A 12,056-nucleotide genomic window follows, 5' to 3' on the forward strand; every position below is an offset into this window, starting at 1 on the left:
AGAGAGATTGCCAGGGAGGGCAGACAATTTTTATCTAGGCTTTCTCCTCCAGGACACTAACCTGGTTACCATGTATGCAGTGGCAAAGTTCTGTGCTGCTGCAATGTCCATAAGAAAAAAAAATGGCTACAGTATAGTACCATCTTGTACCAATTATCTGGACATACCTTTAACAATCTTTGGACCATAATGTTATTATCCACTTTTAATGTAAATACTTTTAATTATATTTTAATGTTAGTATTTTTAATATAGTTTAAAGACAAATGTATATTGCTGGTCTTTGACCGTAATAAAGATCTTACTTACTTACCCATATATCAAACTGATTGACTTATATAGTGTTGAGAATAGGCTTAGTGGTTCTACTGTCTATTTTTGTCCTATTAAAATATATGAAATAGAAATCAACATAAAGTGGATTAAAATCAGCTTTCTTGACACAAGTTGTGGTGAATATGTGAATATCTCCTTAGAGAAAGTATAACTGGCAATAACAATAGTGCACAGTTATCAGATTTTAAAAAGTTTTCTTTATATATTGTTTTGATTGTTAAACTTATCCAGTGGAAAGATGGAATTCTGTTCTATTTCTGGAATTCTGGAGTCCACATTGGAACCACCTAGCACTAGGGTCTCCTTGGCCAATAGTGCTATAGAAGAAGATCCCATTTCCTCCCATGGTGTTTTTACAAAGGAAGAATATTCCCAACCTTTTTGTATCTCACAAGAATCCAATAGCTTCCAATAATTATTTTGTTGTTGTTAATTTGAAAAAAATAGGAAGCCATAATGAAAAGTCTACCAACTGTATTACAAGAGCAAATCCTATTTATAGAATAGATATTCAACCATTTTGTGACACTTTTTTGCCTACCCTATGAAATAAACTGCCCAGATCTCTTTTTGGTCATTCAGGCTGGTTTCCATCTGTTCCTTATTTGGCAGTGGTCAAGTCTGCTACCCTGTTGTTTTTCTCTGGCTGAATGAGAACTATCACTCATCTGGCACGGGCACTGATAAAAATGGATTATTTTTGCCTGGAAAGGTCTAGGAAACTTGGAATTATTCAGCAGAAATATTAGGCTTGTGATCAAGGGTTCCAATATTTCTAAATCTGCAGTCGAAATGAGAAGTGCATAAATTTATATCAAAGGAACATATGAAGTAACAGTGCAATATACAGTAAAACAACTTACTATTCAAGATATAAAGGGTATACACCAGAGGTAGTATTCAGCAGGTTCTGCCCAGTTTTGGAGAACTGGTAGTGGACATTTTGAATAGTTTGGAGAACCAATAAATACCAACTCTGAGTGGCCCCACTCCACCCCCATTTCTGCCTCCCAAGTCCAAACTGATTGGGAGGAAGTGGGGTTTTTGCAGTAACCTTCCCCTGGAATGGGGAGGGAATGGAGATTTTACAGTATTGTTCCCCTGGAGTGCGGAGAGAATGGAGATTTTACAGTATCCTTCCCCTGCTATGCACAGCAAGCCATGCCCACAGAACCGGTAGTAAAAAATTTTTGAATCCCACCACTGGTACAAACCTAGTAAATTTTATATTTCATATGTATTAAATTGGTGTTTATAGAACTATTATTGTTTGAACAAGTGCATTAGAACAATTGAGGTTCATTATGTCTGCTCTCTGTTTACTTCTCTGCTTTAGAAATACATTTATACTTCTATTCCATATTTATAGTAGCTTATTTGTTGGAAAATGGAAAAAACCTCATTAAATGTTTGAAAAATTCTGAATAGCTATATAGAAGTCACCTTTTTGGAATCAGTGTAATTTAGGTTTTTATAATACCTGCACTTCCAGTGCTTTTCTTTTTTTCACAGCTATAAAATGTTTAAAAGGACACATTTAGAGTTCTCTTCTGTTTAAGAATTTTCAACACATCCTGGGGCCTCGCAGAGTAAGATGTACAGTATATAGAGGCCACTCCTGAAATTTTGGAAAACCCAGATTGAAATACACTTAAATTATGGCTTTTATATAAATTGCTTAAATAAGTGGAGATATAAATATTATAAACAATATTTTTTTCTTTTCCTCCAGGAAATGATTTGTTTCTAGTAGCAGTTCACGAACTGGGACATGCCCTTGGATTAGAACATTCAAACGATCCGACTGCCATTATGGCTCCATTTTACCAATACATGGAAACTGACAATTTCAAACTGCCTAATGATGATTTGCAGGGAATCCAAAAGATATACGGTATGCTCTTTTAAAAAAAAAATGTATAATGTGAGAAAGGATTATTTCAGCTGTGTACACTGAGATACCTTTGCATACATGGTCAGTTTCATGGAAAGCTGTCAAACAGCCTGCAGATTGACATGCTTAAAGCTCCTTTTGCTCTTATGATTCCTGCAGTGTTCATGACAATTATTCAGAAACTAGCTGCCATTACTTTAGTATTAGTCGGTTTAGTTCAATCTGGTCTAGTCCTGGGATTTTTGTGATACTTTTCCATTCAAGTAATTGATCTGGTCAAATCCTATGTCACTTCCTTGGGGGCCAATCAAGATCAGCTAAATGCTGCCACATATTTTTTCTTGAAGTTCTAGTGGAAGATACAGTGAACATGCAAAAAAAATGTGTCTTCATTAAGCTTGGAGGCCCACTTGGAGTCCTCTTAGCATTATGCCTTAGGTCTTCTAAACTTAATATTTTTGGCAAGTGCTAGAGACAACTGCAGCATGGGCTGAACTTTCAAAGCCTGAAAACTTCTCCAAACTGGTCAGTAGTGATGTTCCCAGCAAGGTAGTTTTAACATATACTGCAAATTGTCAAGCTTTGAAGCATTTCATCAGCATCGGAGAAGGTGGTGATGAGGCCTTTTCCCATAACTCTGTCCTCAGATGGTCTAAGACCATTCAGCTGCTTTGTTGAAGAATTAAATTGAATCATCTCTTGACATCTGCAAAGTACATCACTAGGCCTCCACAGAATACACTGTTCTGTTGAAGTGAATGTCAATTGCTTTATACAATCCAAACTTGAAATAAGGAAGAATTTCATTACCAGTGCAGCTATTAAAAGTGGAACAAGTTGCCTCTGAGTTGTGGGTGCTCCATTCTAAGAAACTTTCAAGTTGGACAATCATCTATTTGGAGCGTTAAGAGAATTTGTGCTTAGAATATTTCTCATTCATTTCTGGCTAAAGAACTCTAAGAATTGAAATCCACACAGCTTAGAGTTGCCAAGGTTGAGAAACACTAGCCTAGATGCTTAATATTCCTTCCAAATCTATGATTCTGTGTTTCTGATAGGTTTATTGTTTATATCCGTTTCTCCAAAAATCTTCCCATTATGTGTTGTGCGAATTAAATATGTGTTTTGCTGTTGTTGTTACTGCTTCCACTGGCATCATCCTCTGATTCATTTTGCATCTCTTTAGTCCATTCATATTAGGAATACAGGAGAGAGAATTTGGTTCTTATTTGGTTTGGTTTTATTGGTTCAATATCTATTAATTTGCTACTGAACTTTCCTCATTCCCTGCAGTATTTCCATTTCAACGTTTCTTGTCATCTTATCTCTCATTCTAAAGATTGATTTACTAAAATATGTTCAAAATATTTCTATTCCTTCACTAGATAAACTGATTCCCATCTTGTTTAATGGTGGAAATGCCAGATCATCATTTGTATTGAAAAGCAGTAATTTGTTCTAAGTCATTGCCACAAGAGTATGACAATTGTGGTTAAGTCTTTTCTCTGTACAAACATCTATTCCGTATTTTACAGTAGCCTATTTGCTCTAAAATATGAAAATATCACTAAATCTTTGAAAACGTATAGCTGTAGAAATCATATTTTTGGGATCAGTGTATTTGATTTAAAAAAAAAACCCTTTACCTTTTGGATTTTGTCCAAAGAATTCTAAATGTCCTGAATATTTCATAAAAAAATGTTTTAAACAATTTAAGTTTAAACAGTTTACAGCAAAGGGAGCATTGTAGTTCAAGTGTCCATGGAGATTCTCAATCTTCCAGGTCATGATTGTCCCAAAGATACCCCCCCCCCGCAAAAAATAAAAACTTTCTTGCCTTTTTTCTTTGAAAATATTAGAAGCTAAACATTTTTAAAGACAAAAACCCAAGAATGTCTAATTGCCTTTTGGTAAAAGTACCTTTGGAAATATAGTCCAAGCATCCGGATCAACCTAAGACAACTCTTATCCCTTTCTTGTTTGCTCTTTGTCATGACATTTTAATATTTTTGTCTTTTTCCTAACTGCTGACTTTCCTGTCTTTTAAGTTTGTTCAGTTATCTTTATTGAAACAACAGGGTCCCCTGATTCCTACTGCTACTTGTTCCCTTGATTTATTTTCTGTTTGATTGGTCTGGGATCTCGGATATATTTAGACTGGAAACTGCTTAGAGCAGGGAAGTGAATTTTCTTACAGTTGAATAAGATTATTTGTAATTTCTACATATGTTAATAAGACTGATGAAATTGGGACTTATGAAATTATAACAGCCGTAATGTATAAGTTTTATATTGCATATTAAAGCATATTCTGCTTTTCTGCAGAGATAGTGAGATGATTCTATGTCTCCTGTGTAGGGTTTCTTCATTGGATACGTTTCCCATGAACTCATGAGTTGATCATCTAGACAGAAAAGTCTAGACTTTTTTTTAATTTTCCTTGATACTAAATACCAATTTATAGCGGCTACAAGCTAAATTTTGAAGATTTGTGGATCTTGGAGTTAGATAATATTGCCTGCTACAATTCCCCTAATGTCATTTCGATGATAAAATCCGAAGTTGACTATCACTTAATATTTAGATTAAACAGTTCTCAAATGAACAAATGTTGCATTTTTAATTATTATAATTTTATCATGCAAAACTGAATTTAATTAATGTCTTTAAAATACTGCATACGTATATCTTGTACACAAGCAGTGAATCTTATAGGTGCCACCAAATATTATTGACTATTTTCTACATCTAGAATATCAGATATTAAGGAAACACATCCTTTACTTGACATCAAGCTATTTTTTTCCTGATTTGCATGTGCTATGAAGAAAGAGGAAAAACTTTGTTAGATCTGTCCCAAGAAAAAATTCATCTCTCATTCTGTTTTTATATGTATAGTCCAATGTCACTAAGAAGGTCATATCAGAAGCAAGGAAAAGACTAATGTATGACCCTACCAAAACACCTGGTAATTTACAGATAGTTTACCTCCAGCTTATCATTATGACAACATATATTTTTAGCAGCTATTCTGGCAAAGAGCACCCTAAACCATTTAAACCATTGATAATTATAATCTTAAGATAATGTGGCACAATTTTCATGTTTAATTCATTGACTAAAGAATAGAGATGTGCAGCTATTTGGATATGAATCACCTTTTCTACTTTGGACCTGAACAGCTATTTCTATTAAAGAGAAAATGTTCTATTTATCTTGAATAGAACAACATTGTTGCAAGATGCTGCTTGTTTAGATGCACACCTTCTGTTCATATTAGCTGTTCTATTTGATATTTTAATTTGTAGGTCAAATACATTTGAAATCCATTTTAATGAACTAAAGCACTTTTAAAAAGCATTTTTCAAAAATTAACTTACAGTTAATTTTTTATGACTATATGTTATGTTATATGTTATGTTAAAACAATTAGAGTCCATTGCTTTCATTTTTTGATGGTTTAAATTCTATGTGTGTGTATGTAATATATATATATATATATATATATATATATATATATATATATATATATATATATATATATATATATATATATATATATATATATATATATATATATATATATATATATATATATATATATATTCATTCATATTCATGGGTGTAGGTAAGATTGAGATTGTCTTGGCAACATTTCGGCAAGGTCTCACTCGCCATCCTCAGGCTGGGTTTTGGGCTTAAAGCGTGGTTGGAACTGCTGTCTTGGTGGGTGAGTGTGGAGTGCTGGTGTTGTTTCAGTAAGTGGAATGATTGGTTGTATGGTTGTATCATGATTGGTAGATTGGTGCTGATTGGTGCTGGCTGTGTGTCCATTGTTGTTTCGTGTTGTAATGGCCTGGGTGGTGGGTGGGGCTTGTTTGTTACAAAACACCAGCCTAAAGATGGCGAGTGAGACCTCACCGAAACATACATACAGAGAGAGAGAGAGAGAGAGACAGACAGACAGACACAGACACAGACACATATAATTATATATTATACAAAGCCAGCACTCCACACACCCCCAACAAGATTTATTGAAAGACGGCAGCTCCGGCCGCGCTTTAAGCTGACAACACCAGCCTGAAGATGGTGAGTGAGACCTCGCCAAAACGTTGCCAAGACAATCTCAATCTCACACGGGAAAAGACCCAAATACAACAAGACCAGAATATGTACACCCATGAAAATCTACGAAAACATACATATACATATATATATACACACACACACACACACACACATCCAGATATATCGTTCTTCACTGAATATAGTAGAGGTTATAAAGATAATTTAGTTTATTTCAATATAATATGATATGAAATAGCCATAGCTCAGCAATTTATAATCAATCAAAAAAAAAAAAAAAAAGTGAAAGAGCCAGTTTGTTGTAATGGTTCAGACATTAAGATAGAAATGAGGAAACTACGAGTTCTGGTTCCACCTTTTGCACAAATCCAACTGGGTAGCTTTGGGACAGTCACTTTTTTTAGCCCTAGAAGGAGGCAATGGCAGACCAATTTTGAAACCCTTTCCAAGAAAACTGCAAGGACTTGTTCAGGCAGTTTCCCCAAAATTTGACATAATTGAATGGTGGGGAAAAAATAGAATAAATTTTAACAGATATACAGTAGCCAAAAATCCAACTGAGAGGAATTTATGCAACCCTAACTAATTAGTTATTTTTTCATAATCTAGTCTTAAAATAACAATTAATATAATATGTGCATTTCTGGTCTGAGATTTTTTTTTTCTAACCACAGTATATTAACACATCTTTTTGTAACAAAGGAATGTGGATAACTGTTTTTTTTAAAAAGAAACCTTGAAGAAGCTATATGGCTACAACCTTAATAAATTATTCAATGTGATTATTTAAATTTTAAGTGCAGATTGATGCTTTATATATTCCTCTTAATTATTTGGTAATTAGTAAGTAAATACAAAAAAAAAAGTTAGGAACACAGTTAACCACCAAAATTGTGAAGATTCAAAATAATTAAAAAGTAATTGTTTTCTGGTATCTTTATTTTTTAACAAATAAATTATCTTAAAAAAAGAAACAAAAAGTAAAATGCAAAAAGTAAAATACAAACTACAACGAAAAAGAAAAAGTATCTTATATAGTATTTTATACTTATCAACAGCCACGAGTTTACCAATGAAATTCACTAATATAATATGAACAGTACAATATATTATTGAAATATATCACAGAATCTCTGCAGTAACAATATTACTGCACCCTTGTAAAACAATATTACGGCACCCTTTCTTATCCAAAAGAGATAGGTCACAAATTTATGACAACCATTCCTTGACAATAATATAACTTTTACATTTCTTAATATAATGCTTTTTGCCACCTTCTAAAATAACTCAGTGTTGAGCTCTCTGATCATTTAACTTTCTATTGAAAAATTACATTCATCACATTCTTATGCTATTTCATAAAATCAGTATTGTCTTGGTTCCTAAAAACCCAATATTATGCAACTTATGTATATAGAGACGAGGTGGTGCCTGGTTAGAGTGTAGTACTGCAGGCTACTTCAGCTGACTGCTAGCTGCAGTTCGGCAGTTCAACTCTCACCAGCTCAAGGTTGAGTCATTCTTCCATACTTCCAAGGTGGGTAAAATGAGGACTCAGATTGTTGGGGGCAATATGCTAACTCTGAAAACCACTTAGAGGGGGGTGCTGTAAGAACACTATTAAGCGGCATATAACTCTAAGTGCAATTGATATTGCTATTAATCTTATAAGAGTTTTCTTTCTCATTTGAAGGTCCACCTGACAGAATCCCACCACCAACAAGACCCTTGCCGACAGTACCTCCACATCGTTCTGTCCCTCCAGCTGATCCTAGGAAGAATGATAGGGCAAAAGCTCCTCGCCCACCCACAGGGGATAAGCCCTCCTACCCTGGTGTCAAACCCAATATCTGTGATGGAAATTTCAATACTCTAGCCATTCTCCGCCATGAAATGTTTGTTTTCAAGGTAGGCGGCCATTCTTTTTTTTAAAAAAATATTAGAGCAAGAGAATGCATCTTCACTTTTTCAAAAACCAGTTCTCATTCAGCTTCTGAGATTTCTTGCTCTTTCCAAGTCCAAGGGAGACATCTGAATGGCTTACATGTTTAACAGAGAAAAGGCTGGAATGTGCTATTTTGAGGAATGAATTAATGTCAGCAGGAAATTGCAATGCTTCAAAAATGTGATGGTAAGTAAATACTGAATGTTATGGAGAGATAAAAAAGGCATAATTCAAGTCATGAATAGAAGCTAATAGGGATGATTTGGTTGGGAATTTAGCCATTTCCACACTCATTGCTATTATTGTGTTTTATGTATAAGGACCCTGTAATTTAACTTTATAATTAGATCAGACACTTTATAAAAGATACTTGACATTGTGTTGTGGTTGCCTTGATACATTCTGAGTGGAGGCCAGTGTTAAAAGAAAAGCTTTGCAGGTGTTTGAAGGCTTTTTGTTATCGATATTTCTGAGTTGTTTTAATTTTTGTTTGTTTGAAGATGCGTCCATATGGCACCTATTTTGATTTTAAATAGAGTTCAGTCAATATTCAAAGACAATCAAAGCAAATCTATTGACTGGACCACAATAATAATACAGCACATTTTCTTGAATGATTTCCAAAATGCAACAGGGCCATAATTTTAAATGAATTTTTCAGGATATTTTGTTACAAGTTTTCAAAATTAAACAGAGGATATGACATTCTATTAGCTTCCAAACATGTATTTTAATTTTATATTTTCTTGAATTAGCTGTGATTTTTTAAAAATATTATGTGAATATTTAAATAAATGTGCTTCTAGGGTCCACAGAGTCTCTTAACTTTTCTTAGAAAATATATTTATAGAAACAACATTTAAGGATTAATAGGATAAGTGTTCTATTTGTTAGTTTGTTACCTAATATATTTTTATGGGGTCCTTCTCATTTTATCTGAGGCCTCAGAGCTATACAAAGATCAAGATAATTCAAAAATATCAACCTCTAATGCATAGAATACAACTGATTCAATATGAGATGTTTCTGTGACTTCATAACTGAATTACATTTCCTATAGAAAAGAAAATATATACAAGGGACTTGCATGTAAATTACATCTAAAATACAATGAGCAGATTGATAGATAGTTTAGAATTTTATTGACATTCATTGGGACTCTCAGCAAATGATAAGTTGGATCAAATTGTAGGCAACAAATGATACTGACATTTCTTCAATGTAAAGTTGGGCATTGTGATCCTTCCAAATGCCAATACAAAATGCCAATACAAAAACAGTCCTCATTCCCCAGAGGCCTAGGGCAACAAACCTCAGCAGAAGGAAGACCTGCCTAAAGGCAGAGGGTGCTAAGAATCATTGGGTTAAATCAGGCTGCCTTTGGACATAGGAGCGGTCAACATTTGAACAATGAAGCTACACACCTGTATAGGGAACAGTAAATATAAAGATTGCATTTTAATTCCTACTGTATTTTAGAATATAAACTACACAACATTTAATGAACATATTCTCTAAATTAGTCCATCTAATCAGTGGTTCTCAACCTGTGGTTCGAGACCCCTTTGGGGGTTGAATGATCCTTTCACAGGGGTCACCTAAGACCATTGGAAAACACATATTTTCAATGGTCTTAGGAACTGAGACACCAATTTTATGGTTGGGGGTCACCACAACCCGAGGAACAGTATTAAACGGTTGTGGCATTGGTTGAGAACCACTGATCTAGATTAACAGAGAAACCAAGCTCCATGAATATCAAGCATTTTTGTAGTGTTTCTTTTTTTTTAAAAATAATCTTTATTGGTTATACATTTTTTAATAAGACATACAAATACATCTTTAAACATACAAACCCTCCCCCCTCCCGATGACAGTCATTCACAGCCCAACATTTTTTCTTCCTCATTGTTTAGTCTCTAACTAGCATCTTCTTGTTACAAAATTCAGGTATCTATTACAATACCACGTTCACTTTTAGTTCCCATTGTTAACAACTGATATTTAACTTTCCCAGTTTTAAGTCCCTGCTGTTCTCTTTATTGCCCACATATACCATAGGTTCCAGCTAAGATAATGTTCCGTTTCTCCTTTGTCCCTCAGCCAACCCATCATTCTGTCCATTTCTGCACACTTATAAATCTTTTTAATTATGGCATCTTCCGATGGTATAGTAGTAGATTTCCAAAATTGCACATAGGTTATTCTTGCGGCCACAATTATATGTAGGCTCAAATGCCATATAGATTTACTCATGTTTTCTGATTTTATGCTTAGTAAAAAAGTCTTGGGTTTCCATTCCATACTTGCCCCGGTAACCTCTTTTAGCCAGTTTTGAATCCTTCTCCAGTATTTTGTGGCCTCAATACAAACCCAGGAAACATTTTGGCTATCCTCGTTGGGGGAAAGTGCCATCTATAAACCTTCTTGTATATATTTTCTTTAAACGCTGTAGATATCGTAAGTTTAATAGTCTTACTCTATAGATCCCACCATTTACCTATTTCAATCTCATAGCCAAAATTTCTCTCCCATGCTATTAGAAGGCTTTTATCCATCTCTTCTTTAGCATCTTGACAGGTCAAGAATTGATAGATCTTCGACGACATTTTCTTATCTCCGCCAAGCAAAATCTTATCCAACTCCTGAAGGTTTGGGTAGATCCCAAACCATTCCTTATTGCTTTTAAACCTATTTCTAATCTGTAAATATTCCCACCGTTCCAGATTCCTGCCCTGCTGCTCTAATTCCATCTTTGTTTTCATGTTACCATCTTCTGTCATAATGTCTTTATATATTATGTTTCTTGTCCAATTAAATATACTAGGATGTGTTACGGTCTCTAATGGTGCCAACCAACATGGAACCCTAAGATAGTACTTTTTCCTCATCTTTTCCATACTCCCATCAAAATCTTCCGAATATAATGTCCCATGAAGTACCTATGGGGGGTATCTCTTTCTTGCCAGAGGGAGGCATTTTTTTAGTGTTTCTTGATTTGTTGGGCAATTTATTAAATTATATATTTGGAAAAAGCTCTCATTAAAAAGTGTTTTTCCTAGAAGATTCCTCCTCACTGACATCATAAGTCTTCACTTATTCAAGAATCTAAATCTATGAGACTATACTACAATGTAAAGGAAGATTTCATATCCAGAAATAATCAAGACTGTGTATTCTTTCAGTGCATATCATGAACCAAATACTTCATTTAAATAGGATGACATTTCTGTAATGATTCTGCGAATTCTTTTTTCCTTTGTTCTCATAATGTACTTTTCTCATTCTTTTCCTTTTACTCTTTCATAGAATACTTGGGAGCACTAAGGTAATCTTGGAAGAAAGTTTTGAAGAATGATCTCCTCTGGTTGTCACCCACGTTTTTAAAAAAATCAGAACTAGAGATAACTATTAATTTTCTCCCTTTTGTTATCATTCTTTTGTCAACAACACTTAGACATAACCTTTGAGAACTTTTTACAAATTATCTGAAGTTTCTTCCAACATTGTATTGACAGTGTTGTAAAAAAAAAAAAGCCATTTGAAGTAATATTTCCTATCACCACCAGTAGCCAGAACTATAATCAGCATCTTTCAACTTTGAAGAAACATTACTATCATCCTGTGAGTCTCCTTCCTGATGATGTTCTGATGTTGTACCTTTAGGCTTTGTGTGCATTGAGTAGTAGAATTGATGGTCTCTGTCTTATCAGATATCTGAGTCGAAACTACCAGTTTAAATCTGGTGATTGCAGGAAATAAATGAATACAGGGAATTGGGAAATTAAA

At 34.2% G+C, this 12,056-nt stretch overlaps 1 protein-coding gene across 1 annotated transcript in view; it reads left to right on the forward strand.

The window, feature by feature from the left end:
- The window catches only part of MMP16 (matrix metallopeptidase 16), a 149,092-nt gene that overhangs the window by 92,824 nt on the left and 44,212 nt on the right, over nucleotides 1–12,056 (forward strand). The window contains exons 5-6 of the mRNA XM_014072008.2: nucleotides 2,069–2,230; nucleotides 8,016–8,230. Coding sequence (XP_013927483.1) covers nucleotides 2,069–2,230; nucleotides 8,016–8,230 — 377 coding nt within the window. The remainder of the gene's footprint in view (nucleotides 1–2,068; nucleotides 2,231–8,015; nucleotides 8,231–12,056) is intronic.

The sequence above is a fragment of the Thamnophis sirtalis genome, unplaced genomic scaffold, assembly GCF_051295495.1.
Source record: "Thamnophis sirtalis isolate CommonGarterSnake01/CBP01778 unplaced genomic scaffold, rThaSir2_p1.2 scaffold_2, whole genome shotgun sequence".
NCBI classification, from domain to species: domain Eukaryota; kingdom Metazoa; phylum Chordata; class Lepidosauria; order Squamata; family Natricidae; genus Thamnophis; species Thamnophis sirtalis.